This window comes from Lepus europaeus, chromosome 23 (assembly GCF_033115175.1).
Source record: "Lepus europaeus isolate LE1 chromosome 23, mLepTim1.pri, whole genome shotgun sequence".
NCBI lineage: Eukaryota > Metazoa > Chordata > Mammalia > Lagomorpha > Leporidae > Lepus > Lepus europaeus.
The window spans coordinates 10,779,492-10,801,487 of record NC_084849.1 but is presented as its reverse complement, the minus strand read 5'-3'; the positions used below and the strand labels follow the sequence as shown (position 1 = coordinate 10,801,487).

The 21,996-nt window shown below is 53.4% G+C and overlaps 1 protein-coding gene across 1 annotated transcript in view; it reads left to right on the top strand.

Moving 5' to 3' along the window:
* Positions 1-21,996, top strand: part of TBX5 (T-box transcription factor 5) — a 48,034-nt gene that overhangs the window by 11,258 nt on the left and 14,780 nt on the right. The window contains exon 7 of the mRNA XM_062182289.1: positions 6,518-6,609. Within this exon, the coding sequence (XP_062038273.1) occupies positions 6,518-6,609 (92 nt within the window). The remainder of the gene's footprint in view (positions 1-6,517; positions 6,610-21,996) is intronic.

Here is a 21,996-nt window from a genome sequence, read left to right as displayed (position 1 = left end):
GCAGGTCTGGGGGAGGGAGCCCCGTGCTCCTTAACCCTTTGTTTGTATCTTTTTTGAGGCATCGCTGTCATACAGTCACATGCAGTATTTGGAAGACACCCAACGGTCACCACAGCCCTTCATAAACAGATCCGAACCCCCTCAAATGTCTGTCTTGAAAAATTTTCTCCCCCCACCCCCGTGCATATGTGCACCTATGGGTGCCTGCCCAATGAGGCATGTGTGTGTGAGTTCTGACCAAATGGTCATGGGTGTAGAAGCGTGTATCCCCCCACACATGCATGTCCTGGCCACACACGTCAGGATTGCTTTCTCCTTCTGTGTTTGCTGGGTCAACACAGGGAGCCCAGTGGAGCTGCACATAAAAGCCCTTTTGGCCAGGCTGTCAGGGTCCCCGCCATCCGGGAGAGAGGTTTCATGGGAAGCCACCTCCTGTGGCTGTCCCCTGTGCCGGCTGTCCTGCTGCCGCCCGGCACTTGTTTTCTTTGTCAGGAGCAAGTCCAAGCAGTGCACTTTTCCAGTCCAACCCAAAGCTCCTGCAAGCATTCGCCGCGTGGATATATGATGTGTGATTTAAATAAGCGTGCCAGGATCGCATGTGATTTGTGGGCTCAGTCTGGTTCCTTTATTGTCCCACCTGGGCTGGCTGTTGAGACTTCTGACTTCATGGGGAGAAGCCAGCTGAATTCTTACTCACCACCGGGTAGGGTTAGCGGTGGACTGCTTGGGTTCGGGTCTATTTGACTTTGGGCAAACGATTTAACCGTTTCCGCATCTGTAAAATGGGACTACTAGAACATCCGCCTCCCAGGGTCGTCACGAGGACTCGGTGAGATAAGCCGTGGAAAGTGGAACACCCAGGGCTTGGGGTAGAGCTGGTGCCGAGTGCTACCAATGATTGATCAGACCATTGATTGGCCATTTAACTGATTGGCTTTTTTTTTTTTTTTAACAAGGCGACTTAATCTAAAACGTAGACTCTGCCTGGTCAATGTTAAATCCTTGGCTGTTTAGCATGGGAAAGACTGCGATGTTAAATAAGTTCTTATTACTGTGGTTGAGAAATAACTACAAATGTTAGTCTTTGTGGTTGGGTTGGCTCGTTCTCTGATCGTGTCGTCAATTCAAGGACTATTTGTCTAGCGTTTTGTGAGCAGGGGAAGGAAAGCAGTGTGTGGGGTTCCATTGCCAGGACAATTTGGGGGGGAAATGAGCCACTGATGTTCTGGTCAAAGTGCTCCGTGCCTCTGGAGTGATCTTTCTGCACTTGGGTGCAGGTACCAGGTGCAGGTAGGCATTGGAGGGGTCCGTTTTAGTCGGGGGGGGGGGGAGGGTGCGTTTCCCTTTCTGGAGACCATAGGACTCTTAACGACCAGCCGCGTTTCCCCAGCCCAGCTGTGATCCCGAGCTGGATTTGGGAGTTATTTCCCCAGATGGTTGACAGCTTGAAAAAGATATTTAAAAACTCGAATCTTCCCCAGCGACGGCCGCTCTGTGAAACAGGTTTCTGTAAGGTTTTCACTGCGGTTGTCAGCAGCTCCCAGGGCAAGCCCTAGAAATATTTAGGTGTTAAAAAACAGGTCACGTGGCCATTTCATTTCCCCGCTCCTGCAACAATGGCTGTGTATGCGAGCATGTCTATCCCCCAATATTAACCAACTCTGCCATTAAACGCCATTTTCCTCCTGCTTAAATCATTGTGTACGCAGCCTGTATTTATGAGGTACGAGCTTGCTGGTGGGGACCAGGAAATGAACCCTTAATAGAGAGACATAATTAAGATTTTTGGCCCTCGTGAGGTTTTTTTTTTTAATTTTTTGTTTCAAAAGCAAGAATTCACAACAATTATTCTCATTAATTTTTACAACCCCTGTCTCACCGGTTGAAGCTGGTATTTATATTTGTTCCCCAACCCCTCCCCTCCCCCTGCCGGATATCCGGTTTTATGCTGATTTTGGAGAGAGTGCATTTGTGTGGGAATAGAGGTCAGATTCAGTGGAGGCTCCTGGCAGCGTGGGGAAGCCCAGGTGTGTCAGCTTGGGTACTCGAGAGGGAAGGGGATTTTATAAGTAGGGGTTAGAGAGCAAGGAGACATGTTCAAAATAAGACAGATATTTCTACCTGCAGGTAAGCTTGTATGTTAACATTTCCCAAGGGTCAGTACTTTGAAAAAAAATTTATTTATTTGGGGGCTGTTGCTGTAGCACAGTAGGTTAATGCACTGGCCTGAAGCATCGGCATCCCATATGGGTGCCAGTTCTAGTCCCAGCTGCTCCACTTCCAATCCAGCTCTCTGCTATGGCCTGGGAAATCAGTAGAAGATGGCCCAAGTCCTTGGGCCCCTGCACCCACGTGGGAGACCAGGAAGAAGCTCCAGGCTCCTGGCTTCAGATTGGCGCAGCTCCGGCCATTGCAGCCAATTGGGGAGTGAACCATTGGATGGAAGACCTTTCTGTCTCTCCTCTCTGTGTGTAACTCTGCCCTTCAAATAAAATGAATAAATCTTTTTTAAAAGATTTATTTATTTATTTGAAAGACACACACACACACATAGAATGCATTAGAGAGAGAGAGAGAGAGAGAGAGATTGTCCCTTCGCTAGTTCACTCCCCAAATGTCAGCAACAGCTGGGACCAGGCCAGGCTGAAGCCCGGAGCCAGGAACCCCATCCACGTCTCCCACGTGGGTGGCAGGGACCCAAGGACTTGAGCCATGAGCCTCTGCCTCCCTGGATGTGCGTTAGCAGGAAGCTGGATCAGAGGCAGAAGCGGGACTCTGTCCCAGTCACTCCAGTGTGGGACACAGACATCCCCAGCAGAGGCTGAACCCACTGCACTGCAACAGCCACCGTAAAAATCTCTTTAGACTTTTTTTTTTTTTTTTTTTTTTTTTACTTATTTGACAGGTAGAATTAGACAGTGAGAGAGAGAGGGAGAAAGGTCTTCCTTCCGTTGGTTCACCCCCCAAATGGCCATTATGGCCGGCACTGCGCTGATCTGAAGCCAGGAGCCAGGTGCTTCCTCCTGGTCTCCCATGTGGGTGCAGGGCCCAAGCACTTGGGCCATCCTCCACTGCCTTCCCAGGCCACAGCAGAGAGCTGGACTGGAAGAGGAGCAACTGGGACTAGAACCCGGTGCCCATTTAGGATGCCGGCGCCGCAGGTGGAGGATTAGCCAAGTGAGCCATGGTGCCGGCCCCCAGTGAACTTTTATAAAGAGTCCTCTTGCAGCCACAGTAAAGCTGGGTGGGAAGCAGAGAGATTTCTCATCCTCCCTCTACTGGCAGCTGCAAAGCGGCCCCTGTTATCAACATCCCGCACCAGACAGAACATTGTCACGGTCCATGAGCCGACACTGACACATCACCGTCACCTGGAGCCCAGCGTCTGCAGGGGGCTCCTTCCTGGTGTGGTGTGGACAGAGGGCCATGACATGCAGCGCTGTCCCGTGGGTGTGGACAGAGGGCCGTGACGTGCGGCGCTGTCCCGTGGGTGTGGACAGAGGGCCGTGACATGCTGTCCCGTGGGTGTGCAGTCCTGTGCAGGGAATTTCACAGCCCTGAGTCCTCTGTGCATGCCCCTGCCCCCTCTCCTCCCCCCACTACCTGGCAGCCACGGCTCTGTTCATTGTCTCCGTAGCTTTGCCCCTCCCAGAATGTCACTTAGTTGAAATCCTGTATTTCCTCCTTTTTAAAGATCTACTTTTTAAAAAATGTATTTGCGAGGCAGAGCTAGAGAGAGAGGGAAGAGACAGAGATATGTTCCATTTGCTGATTCAGCCCTTAATGTCTGCAACAGCCAGGGCTGGACCAGGCTGAAGCCAGGAGCCTGGAGCTCCATCCGGGTCTCCCACGTGGATGCAGGGGCTCAAGCTCTTGGGCCACCTTCTACTGTTTCCCCAGGTGCATTAGCAGGGAGCTGGACAGGAAGTGGAACAGCCAGGACCAGAGCCAGTGCTCCAATATGGGGTGGTGGCATCACAAGCAGCAACGTAACCCACCGCACCATAATGCCAGCACCAAAACAAAGTCTTTAAAAAATGTGTTTATTTATTTGAAAAACAGAGAGACGAGGAGAAAGAGAGAGAGAGATCTTCCATGCACTGTTCACTCCCCAAATGCCCACGACAGCTGGGGCTGGGCCAGGCTGAGGCCAGCAGCCTGGAGCTCCATCCAGGTCTCCCCCATGGGTGGCAGGGGCTCTAGCATTTGGGACATCTTCTGCTGCTTTCCCAGGCACATTAGCAGGGAGCTGGGTCGGAAGCAGAGCAGCTGGGACTCGAACTGCCTCTCTCTTTTTCTTTTAAGTTTTATTTATTTGAAAGACAGAGTTACAGAGAGAGGTAGAGACAGAAAGAGAAGTCTTCCATCTGCTAGTTCACTCCTCAGATGGCCGCAATGGCTGGAGCAGCACCGATCCAAAGCCAGGAGCCAGGAGCTTCTTCCAGGTCTCTCATGTGGGTGCAGGGGCCCAAGGACTTGGGCCATCTTCTACTGCTTTCCCAGGCCATGGCAGAGAGATGGATCAGAAGCAGAGCAGCCGGCACTAGAACTGGCACCCATATGGGATGCCAGCGCTTCAGGCCAGGGCGTTAACCTGTTGCACCACAGCCCGGTCCCCCAAAGTGCCTCTCTAATATGGGATGCTGGCATCGCAGGCAGTGCCTTAACCCACTGAGCCACAATGCCAACTCCTGGGATCATATTGAAATAACACATTAATTGTGAATTATTGTGTTGTGATTGCACACATATAATGTGTTCATTCTACAAGAGTCTTAGGAGGAAACCTTATAGGCATCTCTTCAGGAAAACGGAACCTACAAGAACGCCTCAAATGAACAAATGGGAGAGAGCGCTCATTACTGATCCCTGAACAGGGACTCTCAAAGTATGTTTGCACTACTGGAGTAGATGCGGTGATTTTTAGGGGAGCTTGAATATGATGGAATCGCAGAGGGACAATCTTTCTCGTTGTTCCTCTCAGCCTAGGACTAGGCTGTGTTAAATTCGCCTCTGAAGGCATTAGCACCCCCCCTCGCAACATAGAGAAGGCTCGTTCTGGGCTGGGCTTTCTGTGGGTACCAGCAGAAGGAGTTCGATATAATTGGCCCCTTTTTTGCTGAGCGGCAGGGGAGGGATAGGATATGGGTGAAATGAGTTTACATGGAAGTGGGTTGATTTAAATAAAGAAGTCAGGCTCACCTGGGGACAGGTGCTAGATAGATAGGCAGCGAGTCGGGGCCATGCTGCTGCCGTGTCTAGGGTGGGAATTCTTTGTGAGAGAAGGCAACTGCCAGGCAACACGGTGCAAACGTTTCTAGAAAACTCTGCGTGCATGCGCTCCGTCACCTGGGCCTGCTACTGTGTGTTCACACTCATCTACTACGTGTCGATGGTTCAAATTAAAGGTCTGGGCCTGGAACCAAAATCCTCAGAAAGACCCCGTTCTATTTCTCAGCTGTGCTTTGTCACCGCACAGACTTCCAAGGTCACTCTCTCTCCTCCTCGCCTGGGAGCTTGAAGGGGCGTGGACTCACAGCTACAAGGGGTCTTCCAAAAGCTCGTGGAGAATGTGTGCTCAGAGAAAGCTACGCAAGGCTTTCAAAACGTTTCCACCCCAATGAACTCGTAATTCCATTTTTCATGAATTTTTGAAGTGCTTGCGATTGTTCTGAGTCTTGTCTGTTGCTGCTTATTTATTTATAATGAAGTTGAACATACTTGCTTTGAAAATAATTTCATTTTATTTTAATAAGAGAGAGAGGAAGAGGGAGAAATCTTCCATCTACCGGTTCATCCGCAAATGCCCCAAACAACCAGGGCTGGGCCAGGCCAAAGCCAAGAGCCCAGAACTCCATCCGGGTCTCTTACATCAGTGGCAGGGAGCCAAGTCCTCGGGGCCATCCCCTGGCGCCTGCGAGGTGCCACTTGGCGGGCAGCTGGGTGGGAAGTGGCGTAGTTGGGACCTTATACAGGAGACCCTGGTGTTCGTTTTAAGCAGCACCACTTCCCACCTGAGCTCGCCAGCTCTATCTGCGAAACCATGAAATGCGCATGCAGCGAGGCCTGGCGCAATGTTTGGAAATAATCATCAGGTCGCGTTTTCCCCAGCAACACATGCTGGAGCCAGCCCTTCCGCGTGGAGACCGCCACGGTGCCGCCGGGTGCTCAGCAGCCGCGTGCACGGGGCTCCGGAGAGAGGGGACCAAATGTTGAGGCCAGGATTGCGCTTGAAACACAAAATGCCAAAGATTTTTTTTTAAAAAAACCCTGGCTGGAATGATGCAGAGTATGACTCTAATTAATGGGCAAACCGAATCCAGGTTTTTTCCCCCCTTTTAAAAGCAGCCTGATGTCGGACATTTTTCAAAGCCTCGGCCAGAATGAAGTGCTGGCTCTGTGGACGTGCCTGCCTTAATTTGCTTCTCTGGGTTGCTGGAGGCTGCGTTTCCACGACACTTCTCATTAGCGCGTGGCAATCGAGTGGAAACCAACTCGCTCTCTCTCCTTCCCTCAGATCACGCAATTAAAGATCGAGAACAATCCCTTCGCCAAAGGCTTCCGGGGCAGTGATGACATGGAGCTGCACAGGATGTCCCGGATGCAAAGGTAGGGGCGGGGCTCCCACCCCCTCCCCCGCACACAGCCCCACCCCCACCCCCCGTGGAGTGCAGGTGAGCCTGCAGCACCCCGCACCCTGCCCCCCAGCTGCCTGCCCACACAGTGCCAGGAACACAGACGGGGGTGGGGGATGAGCCTCCTGCACCCCTCTTTCTGATGACCCTTGAGAGGGGGTGACATCACCAGGCCACCTGGAAGGTGGACCTCCCATGGGGAGGGGTGGGGCCATCAGGAGGTTCACTGCTCCCCATCGCCTCGGGAACAGAACCTACCGCGTTCTCCTTTTCCTCGGCTGTCTCTCTCCTTCGACTGAAGCCTTTCTTTCTTTTTCTTTTTTTTTTTTTTTTCCCATAAGTCACAGCCGATGAATGCTATTCTTTTTGGCAACAGCTCTTGGTAAATGAAAGAGAAGTTAATGACTTGATTTCCTGGGGGTGAAATACAGACAAACTTGACACCATGTGGTGTCCAGGGCACTGGGGGATTTGAAGCTGGTGCTAAAAATTGCTCGGTATTTTTACATATCCTGTGGTCACAGTTGCTGATATGACGGATAGAAGGGGTTGTAGCAAATGTCCACAGTGGGAATTCCGTCTGATTGGGAAGGCTTGTACAAGCATTGCCAGTGTTGTCAGGCATCCTCTCTACCTCTTGATATGCTTCCTAAATAACTAACCATATGGCGAGAGAATGCAAATACATCTTGATCTCTTTTGACCAAGACGCATTCCCCGCCCCCTGCCCCCTCCCGCTTTTGATGGGTTGGCGGTTCAAAATAAAATGAGATCATTTAGGATGTTTTTCCTTATCCCTCATGGAAGATGTGAAAATGAAGTCAGGCACATAGATGGACGTCTTCATTCAAAGAAAGCCAAGAGACCCAGGAAGGAGGAAGCCTACAGCCTTGTGGTTTCCACGTTGGGGTCAGAAACACATGCCATGTAAATTATTCTCAGATAGCCGGTTTGCCAGATCTAATTTTGCATGCTTTTAAAAAATGACTTCTTCTTTTTTTTGGAAGGCAGAGACAGAGAATGATTTGTTGGTTCACTCTGCAAATGCCCAAAACAACCAGAGCTAGGCCAGCCCAAAGCCAGGAGCTCCGAACTTAATCTGGGTCTCCCACATAGGTGGCAGGGACCCAAGGTCTCGGGCCATCACCAGCTGCCTCCCAAGGTGCACACTGGCAGGAAGCTGGTCTGGAAGCAGAGGCGGGACTCGGACCTTGGGCATTCCAACATGGAATCGCAGGTGTCCCCAGCGGTGTCCCAACCATGGCACCGACCGCCGACCCTGTTTTTGCATGCCTTCAGGTGTGTCTGTGCACCCCACTCACCTGTGCGCTCCTGTGTTCGTAACTACTTTCCTTCGTACTCGCGGGTGTATAAGGTGCTTTTTGTGGCTGAAACCACCAGGTTCTCACCTTGTTATTTCTGCTGCTTTCTGGCTCTAAGTGCCTCCATTTAGGACTTGGAGTTTAGTCATATGGGCAATCCCATCTCAGCCGAGAGGGACCCAGTGTGCCCAGACCTTGCACCCGCAGCCTTCTGACTCCCGCCCTGTCCTCATTGCTCCTGGTCGCAGAGGTGGGGTGGCCATTGCCCAGCCAGGTGCCAGCCCTACGCTGGCAGTCTGCGCTGTGCAGGAGGGGGCCGAGTGGACACCGCTCTGGCCAAGGCCACCGGAGAAGGACTCAGCTAGCCGTGCCGCCTTCCTAACGTATACCAGATTTCACGCCGCTTCTCCGGCCAGCCTGCTGGGAGCCACCAGAGTCCTCACTAGCCGCAGCCTTCTGACTTCCCCGGCCTGACCCGGTCCTCTTCTCTTCTGGAACATTCTCCAGCAGCTGCCCGGCAGATCCTTGTAAAATACAAATCAGACAAGGCCAGGAAGCTGCCAGCCCCTTCTTGCCCTCTGGAGAAGGTCCCTTCTCCTTCGCCTGCTTGGCCACGCCCCTCTCATCCAGCCAACCACTTGCTTTTGCTTTGTCCCTGACCCATGTCCCCCCCGGATGCTGGCAACTTGGGTTCTTTCTGTGACCTTTGGCCCTTCGAACAGATGTTCCATGTGCCTCGTGCTCGCTCCCCTCCTGATTCGCTCGGCTGTCTCCGAACCATCACAGGTCTCCTTGTGGCTCCTCCTTCCTCTGGGAAGCTTCGCTCAGCTGCAGACTGTATGGTCAGCCTGTGTCCCTTCCCAGGATCCCTTGGGGCATCTTATGCCCTGGGCATGGATGGGACAGATGACAAACACAGATGGAGAGCTGGGGTGGGTGGGGGGAGCACAGGTGTGAGTCTCTCTCAACGCTCTCAGCGACACAGCTGTTTGGCTGTTTCGGCCGGTGACTCTGCCTGGGTCTGACTTGGCCGTGCTCACCACCTGCTCCGGGTCTCCAGGTCCCTGAAAGGCAGGAGGGAGAGAGGCAGCGGGTGATTGGCTGTCCGGATGTGCTCTGTGTCTCTGCTTCTGAGAGTCTCCTGTGGTCCGTAGCCGTGTTGGGAGTTGCACTGGGCGACTGAGGGGCTGAGCTAGCAACCGGGTATGGGGAGCAGGCAGGGTCATCGTCGTAGTTCTCTGGATTTGTCCTTAGGGAAAGTGAGGGCGTGAAGCAGAGTGGTTCCTGGAGAGACTCTGAAGTCGGACAGACCTGCAGTTAATCTTTGTTCTGCGTTCTTCCGCGTGGCCAAGGGATTGCATCGCACAGAGCCGCGCCATTCTCAGCTCCACAATGGGCTTTCCAGGGGTCTCGGAATTGCAGGAGAAAATGCCTGCAGCAGGCTGGACGCCTAGCTCATACTCAGTAAAACAGGACCCCTTTTCCCCTGGTTCCGAGTTTATTTGGGGCACAGTCCCAACCCCCTGGTGGCAGCAGGTAGTGACAAGTGGGGACTGTGGCTCTCTGGAGCCAGCGTGATAACAGGCAGGCGGGAGCAGCAGGCTCCCTGCTAATCGTGTAATGCTGTTTCCTGTCCCCCACACGCCCGGTGACAGCTGGCTCGGGGAGGAGGGCAGAGAGATGAAATTTGCTCTAATTCCAACAAGCAGAGGGCGGGAGAGGGGCGGGGCTTATGCAGAGCTCAGAGCAGTCAGTCCGCAGAACCAAGTGGCCTCTGGCTTTGCCTGGGAAGCGACAGGGCCCTCACCACGCATCTCTGCAGCGGAGGTTCCGGAAGTGCACGTGAGGGCGTTGTAAATCTTCCACACGCATTTATAGTTTTGTCTTACAGAACCAATCGCTGCTTATGATACAAATGGGAGGGCTCTGGGCAAAGCAGAGTGAAGAAAATGGAATGATTCAAACATCCAGCCTCATAGAAAAATATTTCCCAAGATGATCTGGAAAGGTTCTTCTGTGACTTAAAAATATCTTTATCTTGAAATTTAATATTCTGCACATTGCAGTACCCCGGCCTGGGGATGGAGGAGATGATTTTACAAGACACGCCGGCCTGCGAGGCCTAGATGCTGTTGGTTAGAATGAGACTCGTTTCTCTTCATCAGTGAACTAGTTCGGAAGGCAGAGAGACAGAGACAGATAGAGATCTTCCGTCCACTGGCTCCTTCCCCACATGCCCACAGCATCCAGGCCCGGGCCAGACTGAAGCCAGGAGCCAGGAATTCCATCTGGGTCTCCCACGTGGGTGGCAAGGACCCAAGGACTTTATCCATCACTGCTGCCTCCCTGGGAGTGAACTAGCAGGAGACTGGGGTGCAGAGTGGAGTCGGGACTTGAAGCCAGGCCCTCTGCTATGAGATGCAGGTGTCTCAGCCTGGGAGATGATTTTTTTTTTAAAGAATCATTTGTTTATTTGGAAGTCAAAGTTACATAGAGAGTTACATGGAGGGAAGGAGAGGCAGAGAGAGAGAGAGAGAGATGTCTTCCATCCAATTGTTCACTCCCCAATTGGCCACAACGGCTGGAGCTGGGCCGATCCGAAGCCAGAAACCAGGAACTTCTTCCAAGTTTCCCACACAGGTGCAGGGGCCCAAGGACTTGGGCCATCTTCTACAGCTTTTCCAGGCCACAGCAGAGAACTGGCTTGGAAGTGGAGCAGCCGGGACTTGAGCCGGCGCCCATGTAGCATGCGGGCACTGCAGGCAGCGGTTTTACCTGCTACGCCACAGCACTGGCCCCGAGATGATTTTCATGGTGTGCAGACACACGGACACATGGGACCTGTGATTTCATAGACTCCATTGTTTTCAGTGAGACTGTTTCTTACGAAAGACGGGAGGGAGAAAGTAAGAAGGCAAGAGAGTTCATTGAAGGTTAATTAAAGTGAAATACAAACAAAATAGCAGTAAAGCTAGCGTTAAGATGTGGTGAACGTTGTCAAGATAATACACAAATAACAGAAAGTGGAGAACTGTGCATAAAAGCTTGGCCTGTGGAGGAATAGCGGGGGCTCTGCGGCTCCTGCAGACGGCCCAGCCCTGGGTTGTCATAGAACGTCCCTGTCTCTGAACTTGCTTCTGTCTTTCACATGTATTGAGCCATGTTCTGGATCCCCCTGGAGGCGGTGGGGCTGCCGCTGGGAGTGGGGCCGGGAGAAGTTCAGCGGAGATGGGAGCAGGCCTCCAGGGGGAATGGGGTTCGACTCTCTTGGGAAGAGGGGCTGTCTGGCTGCAGTGGGCAGGCGGCTGTACCTCTAGGGAGGTGGAGTGTGGGGGTCAGAAGCTGGGACTCCCTGAGGGCTAGCCATAGTGTTGCTGGGACAGGGTGGCACACCCAGAGCTACTCCTGGAAGCATGGATTTCTAGAGAGAGAAGAGCCTGCAAGAGATGGCATCTGGTCAACCTCCCCTTTTACAAACAAGGGGACACTGAGGCCCAGAGACTGATTTATATGTATTCAAGTTTTTTTTTAAAAGCTTTATTTATTTATAGGAAAGGCAGAGTTAACAAGAGAGAGAGACAGAGAGAGATCTTTAATCTGCTGGTTCACCACCACCCCCCCCCCCCCCAAATGGCCACAGCTTGGCTGGCCATAGCCAGAAGGCTGGAACTCCATCTGTGTCTCCCACGTGGGTGGCAGGGGCCCAAGTCTTTGGGTCATCCTCCGCTGCTTTCCCAGGTGCATTAGCAAGGAGCTGGATCAGAAGTGGAATAGCGGGGACTCGAACTGGCACTCATATGGGATTCCAGCATCCCAAGCAGCAGCTTAACTACTGCACTGTCATGTCAGCCCCCATTCAGGTTTCAACTTGTTGTTTTGCTGATTCAACAAGTGCAGTTATTAAGTGCTTGCTGTATGCCAGTCCCTGGAGAATGTCAGTACTCAGAGGAGCAGGGCCCACGAGGGAACAATGGGCTCTGGAGTCAGGTCCAGGATGAGCCGCTGAGTGGCTCTGGGCCCCCTCGTCCGCTGAGCCTCTGGTTCCCCACCCGTAAACAGGGCTGCTGAGAACCGACCTCCAGGGCCCCCGCAGGATGCCATCAGGTGATGCGTGAGTGCCGATTGCTGTGCTGTGTGTGCACATCCGGCCGGTCCCATCTGCTCTCTGTGTGTGACCAGCCAAGGTGGGATTGTGGGGTGCCCCAGCTTCCACTGCCGGGCAGCCCCAGCCTGCTTAAGGGGCAAGGGGGTGCAGGCAAACTACCTCAGTCATTCCAGGAATAACTCCGAGGCCGTGCCACATGTTGTATGGATGCTCTGTAAATGTCACCTGCAGGGAGAAGACCAGGCATTGCAGGTGGCCCCTGGGCGCCAGGTTAACCAAGAGACACCAGGAGGCGCTTTGCTTCCTGGGTCAGGAGCTGGGCAGGAGCCCGCTTGGCGGTTGTCGCTGACTGGGCCTGCAGACAGAAGCAGGGCCAGGGCTGGATGTGAGGATGGCCCACTCACACGACACGGCTGGGACTCACTGGCCGCCTGCTGCAGCATCTGCTGGTGACCATGTCCCGCTGGTGCGCTCAGGGCGTGGAAGCCGCAGGGTGATCTGGGAAGTCATGTGGTGTCACCTCCATTGAATGTGACCCACTAGGGCAGGTTGGGATCCCAAGGGGGAGGGACCCAGCCCAGAGTTACACAGAGATAGAAGGAGAGGCAGAGAGAGAGAGAGGGAGAGAGAGAGAGGTCTTCCATCCGCTCTTTCACTCCCCTGATGGCCACAATGGCCAGATTGTGCTGATCTGGAGCAAGGAGCCAGGAGCTTCTTCAGGGTCTCCCAAGTGGGTGCAGGAGCCCAAGGACCTGGGCCATCTTCCACAGGTTTCCCAGGCCACAGCAGAGAGCTGGATCAGAAGTGGAGCAGCCAGGACTTGAACTGGCGCCCATATGGGATGCCGGCACTGCAGGCTGGGGCTTTAACCCACTGTGCCACAGCGCCGGCTCCTCAAACCTGTATCTCTACAGCATTATCAGGAGGCCGGGCAACTGTGGCTGGGTCACAGCTGGGGACCTCGATGGCCTTGGAGACCTTCACAGAGGGAAGGAAGTTCCCTGTACTTGCTGGTACATGGAGAGGCACAAGGACTGGGAGTTGGTTTGCCTGAGTTTTCACCCGCCCAGCCAGGGATTGGGTGGGGACATGGGAGCCATGGTGTCTAGGCTGGACTGGAGCTCACCATTACCCAGGCCTGGTCCCTGAACATGAGGGAGTCCACGCTCCCCACTGGAAACTGCCATCCTCACCCTCCTCTGGGGGTGCCTGCCTACATTCACCCACTGCCCCTTGCTTCTGGAGGGATGCTGCTGTTTTAAAAATTCAAATTTATTTGAAAGGCAGAGTTACAGAGAGAGAGGGAGAGACAGAGATTTTGCATCCACTGGTTCATTCCCCAAATGGCTACAACATCCAGGGCTGGGCTGCACTGACGCCAGGAGCCAGGAGCTGCATCTGAGTCTCCCACTGCTTTCCAAAGCCATGAGCAGGGAGCTGGATCAGAAGTGGAGCAGCCAAGACTCGAACCAGCATCCATATGGGATGTCAGTGCTGTAGGCGGCAGCTTTACCCGCTATGCCACCACACCAGCCCCGGGTATGCTCCTTAACATGGATTGAAGACCCCTTTTGAAGACCCATTGAAAGCAAGACACCCTCTGAAAATCTCCCAATGTAGAAGCAGGAAAACTTTTCAAGTAATTTCAGGGGAATTGTGAGCTCTGGGAATGCTTATTTTTTAATAAAATATTTGTTTACTTATTTGAAAGTCAGAGTTACACAGAGAGAGGAGAGCCAGAGAGAGAGAGAGAGAGAGAGAGAGAGAGGTCTTCCATCCACTGGTTCACTCTCCAATTGGCCTGTACAGCTGGAGCTGTGCCGATCCGAAGCCAGGAGCCAGGAGCCTCCTCCGGGTCTCCCACGTGGGTGCAGGGGCCCATGGACTTGAGCTATCTTCCACTACTTTCCCAGGCCATAGCAGAGATCTGGCTTGGAAGTGGAACAGCCGAGACTCGAACTGGCGCCCATATGGGATGCCAGCACTGCAGGCGGCAGCTTTACCTGCTACGCCACCACACCAGCCCCGGGTATGCTCCTTAACATGGATTGAAGACCCCTTTTGAAGACCCATTGAAAGCAAGACACCCTCTGAAAATCTCCCAATGTAGAAGCAGGAAAACTTTTCAAGTAATTTCAGGGGAATTGTGAGCCTGGGGCCCCTAAAAGGTTACAAATCCCGTTTGACACTCCCCTCCCTTGTCCCGTCCGTCCTGAGTGTAATGTTCAGCTGCTGCCCGCACAGGGTCCTTGTTTTCAATCCGAAAGTGGAGCACGGTGCTCGCTCAGGCTCCCGGTTAAAGGTGATCCGTGAGCTCGGCGATCGCCAAGGCCGTGCTCTGGAGAAGGCGTTACCTCCCCACGGGCCGTGAAGCCCTGCCTGGTTGGTGACGGCCTCTCTCTGCCAGCAGGGTTTGGGTGCAGCAAGTGGCCGCGGGGACTGGGAGCTCACGCTGAAGTAGCACCTCTTGATTTTTTCAAATGAATTTCCTTTTTAATTTTTAAAGATTTATTTTATTTATTTGAAAGGCAGAGTTAGAGAGAGAGAGAGAGAGAGAGAGAGAGAGAGGTCTTCCATCCGCAGGCTCACTGCACAATGACTGCGATAGCCAGGGCTGGGCCAGACCAAAATCCAGAGCCAGGAATATTTTTTGGGTCTCCCACATGGGTGCAGGGGCTCAAGGACTTGGGCCATTCTCCGCTGCTTTCCCAGTTGCATTAGCAGGAAACTGGATTGGAAGTAGAGCAGCCGGGATTCGAACCTGCACCCACATGGGGTGTAGGTGCTACACGCAGCCACTTAACCTCTACACCACCGTGCCGGCCCAGGCAGCCGCTCTTGGGTCACAGATGTCTGTGAAGGCCATGGACCCCCAGAGCAGCCCCCGGCTGCTTTCCTCGGGCCTTTCTCCCCCTGCCCAGCCGCACGGTGCTGCAAGCCGATCACCCGCCCACACCCTTGAGGTCTGGATGGAGGTGTGAACGCCAGATACAGTTAAGGTGTACAAGGGATTGTCTTCATGCGTGTCTACGTTGTGGCGTAATCTTCCTGTCTTTCCCCTCGGTGAGAACGTTTGAGATCGGCCCCCAGCACGTTCCGGGTGTCTGGGGCGGCGTTGTTAGCCATGTTCGCCCACCGCCGCGTTTCTCATCCAGTACAAATGAAACTGCGCCTCTCGACTTCTCCCTCCCAGCCTCCTTTTGCTCTCGGCTGCTGCGAGCCGACTCCTTTTCAGTGGCACGAGCCGGAGAGGTGGTGCCGTGCTGGTCTTCCATGTCTGGCTTGATGGCCTTCAGATGTGTTCGAGTTGTCTCAAGCGAGAGGATTTCTTGCGTTTAATGAAGTTTTTCAAAAGTCTTGTTTATTTATTTTGCTTCAGAGGGAGAGGAAGGGAGAGAGAGAGAAAGAAGGGAAGGGGGAGACGGGGCGCCCCAAGTGCCTGCAACAACTGGGCCAGGATAAAACCAGGAGCCAGAAACTTAGTCCAGGTCTCCCATAGGAGTAGCAGGGACCGCCGCCTGTTGCCTCCCGGGGCGCGCGTTGGCAGGAAGCTGGAATTCCGAGTGGAGCAGGATCAGGAAGCCAGGTGCTCTGAGTGGCATCCCAGTCCCCCAAGTGGCACCTTCCCCGTGCCACGCACCTGCTCCGGAATCTCCTTCCTTGTCAAGGCTGACTTGGGCTGTCGCGCAGGCTCAGCGCGTCCTCTGTATCTGCTCCTCTCCTGATGGGCCCCGACATTGTCTCCTCATCTCTTTTATTGCGAATAACACCACGGTACACCTGGGAATGCAGTTATCTCCGAGATAATGATCTCATTTCCGTTGGACAGCGTCCCAGAAGACAGATGGCTGAAGCGTATGGTGGTTCTGTTTGTAACTTGGTGAGTTACCGGCACACTCGTTTCTGTAGCGGCCGTACAAGGTATACTCCCAGCCGCGGTGTGCCAGGGTTCCCTTCCCTCCACACTCCTGCCCACGCTTGCCACCTTTTGTCTTTTGGATGACAGCCATGCCAGCAGGTGTGAGGTGCCGATGACCCAGTGCTGGCAGGATTTGCTTTGCCTAATGACTAGTGAAGGGGAAGATATTTTCATCTGCTTGTTGACCCTTGCGGGTCTGCCTGTAAGAAGCGTCTGTTTGGAGCCTCTGCTCATTTGCCCCTTTATTTATTTCAAGTCCACGATTTTTCGTTCACGTGTTAATACCTGTACCTCCTTCTGGGGCACAGCGCAGTGCATCAATGCACAGACACGGGGCCGGCGCCATGGCTCACTTGGCTAATCCTCCGCCTGTGGTGCCGGCATCCCATATGGGTGCCAGGTTCTAGTCCCGGTTGCTTCTCTTCCAGTCCAGCTCTCTGCTGTGGCTCGGGAAGGCAGTGGAGGATGGCCCAAGTGCTTGGGCCCTGCACCCGCATGGGACACCAGGGGGAAGCACCTGGCTCCTGGCTTCAGATCGGCGCAGCGCGCCGGCCGTAGCAGCCGTTTGGGGGGTGAACCAATGGAAGGAAGACCTTTCTCTCTATTTCTCTCTCTCACTGTCTATAATTCTACCTGTCAAATAAAAAAAAAAAATGCACAGACACGGCATAAACCAATCAAACCAGTCACCCATTTGTAGCCGAACTGTTTGTTTTGTTTGGCTGCTAAGTTATATGACTTTCATCCACCCACATCACAGCGACTTGGGGGGGCTTATTTAGCAAAATGGATTTCTTCCAGTCCCCCTGAGAAGTTCGGAGCATGGTGGCCCTGAGCATGGGTCACAGACTGCCCTTCAGCAAGGCCTCTCCGGGGACGGGTGTAGGTGCCCCCAGTCACACCTGGCTCATCTCTGGCCTTCGGGAATGAGGAAACACATGCGCGGTGGGGAGTGTGTGACCTTGTTTTCTGGAGTAGAGCCCACGCGGTGCTGTTTCGTGGGAAAGGTAGCCTTGTTTCTCCTCGTGTTGGAATTAACCGCGGTGCCCCTCCCGATGCTCCCATGTGAAAAAGTTAGAACTTACAGAAAACGTTGAAAACAGGACAGGGAACACCCGTATGCCACTGGGTGTTTGCCAGTTTGGATTCTGTCATTAATGTTCTGCTGTATACTTGCTTTATCCATCCACGCATCCCACCATCCGCCCATCCATCCATCCATCCACCACCCATCACCTCTCTCTCCACCCATCCACAAATCTGTCTGTCCATCCGTCCTTTTGTTTTATTTATTTTTTAAAAAGATTTATTTATTTATTGGAAAGTCAGAGTTACAGAGAGGCAGAGGCAAAGAGAGAAAGAAGGAGGGAGGGAGAGAGAGAGAGAGAGGTCTTCCATGCGCTGGTTCACTCCCCAGATGGCCATAATGGCCTGAGCTGCACCAATCCGAAGCCAGGAGCCAGGAGCCAGGAGCTTCCTCTTAGTCTCTTACTACTTTCCCAGGCCATAGCAGACAGCTGGATTGAAAGTGGAGTAGCCATGACTCAAACCGGTGCCCACATGGGATGCTGGCACTGCAGGCAGCGGCTTTATCCACTAGGCCACAGCGCCGGCCCCTTGATTTATTTTATTTTTATACACTTCAAACTCAGTTGCGGACATGAATGCATCCACCCGCCCCCAACACTTCTCCTTGCCTGTGATTAACTAGGATCTCATGTTTGTTCATGATTCTTTATTTTTTTAATTTTATTCATTTTATTTGAGAGTTAGTTACAGACAGTGAGAGAGAGAGAGAGAGAGAAAGGTCTTCCTTCCATTGGTTCACCCCCCAAATGGCTGCTACAGCCGGAGCTACACCGATCTGAAGCCAGGAGCCAGGCGCTTCTTCCTGGTCTCCCATGCGGGTGCAGGGCCCAAGCACTTGGGCCATCTTCCACTGCCTTCCCGGGCCACAGCAGAGAGCTGGACTGGAAGAGGAGCAGCCGGGACTAGAACTGGCACCCATATGGGATGCTGGCGCCGCAGGTGGAGGATTAACCTACTGCACCATGGCACTGGCCCCACCATGATTCCTTATTTTAGGTTAAATTTACATAGAGTAAAAAGCACAAGTCTTAAATGCACCTTTCATGTTTTGACAAATGCACATCTTTCAAAAAACAAGCTCGGATCCTAATATAGCGCATTCCCATCCCCAGAGAAGCCCCCTCCCCGCTGCTGTCACCTTCTGCCGCCTGCTCCCCGCAGGCACAGTGTTCTGATCTTTGTTCACTGTAGGATAATTTTGCCTATTACTGAGGTTTTTTCCCCCAAATTTTATTTTACTTATTTGAAAGGGGGGTGGGGTGTGACAGAGAAGGAGAGTGGAGAGAGAGCGAGAGAGAGAGGGAGAGGTCTTTCATCTGCTGTTTCGTTTCCCAAATGCTCCTAACTGCTGGATCTGGTCCAGGCCAAAGCCCAGAGCCAGGAGCTCCATCCGGGTCTCCCACGTGGGTGGCAGGGACCGGGTCCTGGGTGCCATCACTGCTGTCCCTGGGGAATCCAGAGCGGAGCCGGGACTCATACCCGGGCTCCCCCATAGAGGGTGCAGGCTCCCCGGCGACGTCTGTACAGCGCCAAATGCCCAGTGCTGATGTTTTTCTTTTATCAATGGAAGCCCTCAGTGTGCACCCTTTTATGGGCAGCTTCTCTCCCCTGGGGACACTGGATACTCTCAGTGTCCAGGCTGCACCCCAGAGCAATGACCCTGAATTCTCTAGGGGTGAGCTTGGGTGTCGTCATTTGCTTTTCATTTCCCAGGGGATTAAGCATCCAAGTTGGAAACCCATTCCGCAGGACAGAGTCCCACAGCTTTGCACAGCCCCGCCTTGAGCCCCGTCTCCCAGTGAGACCCATTTGCCCGCAGGTTTTGCCTGGGCTGTTTGGTGGGGGCGGGGAGGAGGCAGCCGCTTTGCTAGGACCCAGCATATTCAGGGACCTTCACCAGTAGCTGCCTTGGGGAACCCTGCGAAGGTCAGCATTTGAACCCAAAGCCACCAGGAGGTCCTTGATGACCAACGGGCCCCCAAGTGGTCTCCCCCAGAACACAAAGAGGCCTGTAGGTAGTCCCCTTGATACAGGAAGAAGTCTGCGGAAGGTCATTTAGTAAAAAAAAAAAAAAAAAAAAACCACTAAATTAAGGTGTGGTTGAACTGGTTAAAAATGTGGTTTCCTGATACCGAACTAAAACATTGAGCTGCTCCGTTCAGTCCTAGGTACCTGGCGAGGCTGTTTGAGGAACTGTTACCATGATCTCATCACCCCTTTGGCCTGAATCAGTCTCTAGGGTCACGTCTGACCTTGTGGTGTTAGCTTTGACCTTGGAGACACAACCGTCCTGTGAGATGGCCTTGTGTGTCCCCCTTCTGCAAACGGAGAATCTGCGGCAACGGGAGTTGATCTGGGTCATTTTTTTTTTTTTAAAGATTTATTTTATTTCTTTGAAAGGTGGTACAGAGAGAGGTAGAGACAGAGAAAGAGAGATCTTCCATCTGCTGATTTACTCCACAAATGGCCGTAACGGCCAGAGCTGAGCTGATCTGAAGCCAGGAGCCAGGAGCTTCTTCCAGGTCTCCCATGCGGGTGCAGGGGCCCAAGCACTTGGGCCATCTTCTACTGCTTTCCCAGGCCATAGCAGAGAGCTGGATCGGAAGTGGGGCAGTCGGGACTCGACCTGGCGTCCATATGCGCTTCAGACCAGGGCTTTAGCCTGTTGCGCCACAGCGCCAGCCCCTGGCTCATTCCTCCAGCTGCTCCCCGACTCCCCCACCGTGCCCATGCCACCTGTCCGTGCTGTGCTGACCGAAATCTTTTTGGTGACTCACAGACCCCTTCTGAGCAAGTGTGGGCCTCTCCCTGGGAACACTGATGAGATCTAAACATTTGGTATTTGGGGGCTGCAAGACCATGTGAAGCCTTGCAGAGTAAGAGCTGGCTCTACATGGCAAAGACGGCTCCCAAAGCTTGTGGCAAAATGGAGGTAGAAGACAAGTTTATGTTGGTGCAAAGTTTTTGAAATCCACGCATTGTTTTTTCCTGATACATATTTTCCTTGAACTGTATTTATTTATTTTTTATAGATTTATTTATTTGTTTGAAAGGCAGAGTTACAGAGGGAGTAGAGTGTGAATCCACTGCTTCACTCCCCCAAATAGCCATAACAGCTGGGGCTGGACCGGGCTGGAGACAGAAGCCAGGAACTCCATCCGGGTCTCCCACGTGGCTGGCAGTGACCCAAGCACCATCTTCTGTGGCTTTCCCAGGTGCATTAGCAGGGAGCTGGGCCAGAAGCAGAGCAGCCTGAGACTCAGCCCGGTGCTCATACAGGATGCTGGCGAGGCAGGCGGCAGCTTAACCCCCTGTGCCACAATGCCGACCCCTCCTGGAACTTTTTGGAGACCCCTTATAGAATGATGAACGCTTCACAGGCTCGTGTTTGTTGAGCACAGCACCCCCCCTCCCCGCCATGCTAAGCCTCTCCTTGCACCGTGTCACTTTTCAGCCTCAAGACGTGCCTGCCCTTAGTAGTCCCGTTTTATAGATAAGAGATTAAGACTTGGAGAAGGAAAGAGACCAGACGGCCAGTAGCCAAGTTCATGGCGGGATTCGGACGTAGGGCACATCCATTTAGCTCAACCCGAGTCTGAGCTTGAAAGTACCCCCTATACGGTACTATTAGCTAGAGGCTCCCCAAGGGGACCTCAAAGCCAAGTTGTCACAAACGAGGGGTGCTCAGGGGCAGGGAGAAAGGTGTCTGAGATTCTTGGCCCCTCTCCCATCACACAACACCCGTGGAATCTACGCTGGGAAGTTTATATAGTCTCCTTGTGCCTGTCGGTTCTCACTAGCGAGATGGTGCCATGGTCTTCAGCTTGCCGGTGTGCTGCGAGCTAACTAATAAAATGATTAGAAAGTGCTTTGCAGACACGATGGAGTGTGCGATTATTTATTATTGGCACCGGGCTAAATCGCACCTAGGGCGTGCCCTCCACGGCTCCTGCTGTGTCCACCCGGGCTTGGACTAGAGTGACTTCCTCAAGCGCATTAGAAAGTGAGTAAGTCAGGAACACTCTGGAGGGAGTGGCGGGGGGGGGGGGGTTGTAGATTTTAATCACGGATGAAAGTGTTAGCAAGGAGAGGAATTTGCGCCACAAGAGCAGGATTTTCCAGTCCCTAGCTTTGCCCCCACTGCTCTGCTTGTTGGAAAACGGCCGCCAGAAATTGGGTAAGCATCACCAGGGGAAAACAAAAGCAAACACGGCACGCCGGCAGGCCAGCGCTCCGGCGCTCCGGCCACCTGCTCCCGTGAAAGGGCCGATTGAGTGGGCTGCGGTGGAAACGGTCCTCGGGGGTGTCGCTTGGCTGGCGGCGGGCTGAGGGTGCAGTTGGGCCGTGGGCTTCAATATTCCCTTGTAACGTTTTACAACCAGACCCGGCGACAATGGCGTCATTCAGGGCACCCGCTCACATGGAACAGAATGTGATTGGGGGGGTGGGGGCGGAGCTGGGGCGAGGCTGCTCACTCAGGATCCCAGCTTCCCTCCGGCGAGTGCAGGCGGGTGCAGCGGGTGTAGCAGGCTGATGTAGCCACAGAGCGCTGGGGTGTGGACGGCTACAGGTTGCTCGAACGGGGAGTTGACCAGTAGATGTTAACATTGCTGGGGTGCAGCCTCTGTCACCAGCATGCTGCTTTGTCTAGTGGGTGGTTGTCTTTGCCACGCAGCTGGTATACAGGCAACAATTTCCCCATTATCAAGTGGGAATGAGTGGGCAAAGCCTCGCTGTACCTTGTCGTAGCTGTGTGGCCCAGGGTGAGGCACTTAACCTCTCTGTGCATGCATTTCCTTGTCTCTGAAGTACCTCTAAGCATGGGCAGGAAGGGAGACTGTATCCAGGACCAGAAGAGCGGAGGCGTTGCAGCGCCTGGAACGTTAGGTGATGCTGAGAGCGGCAGGGGTGATGATGGTGAAGAGG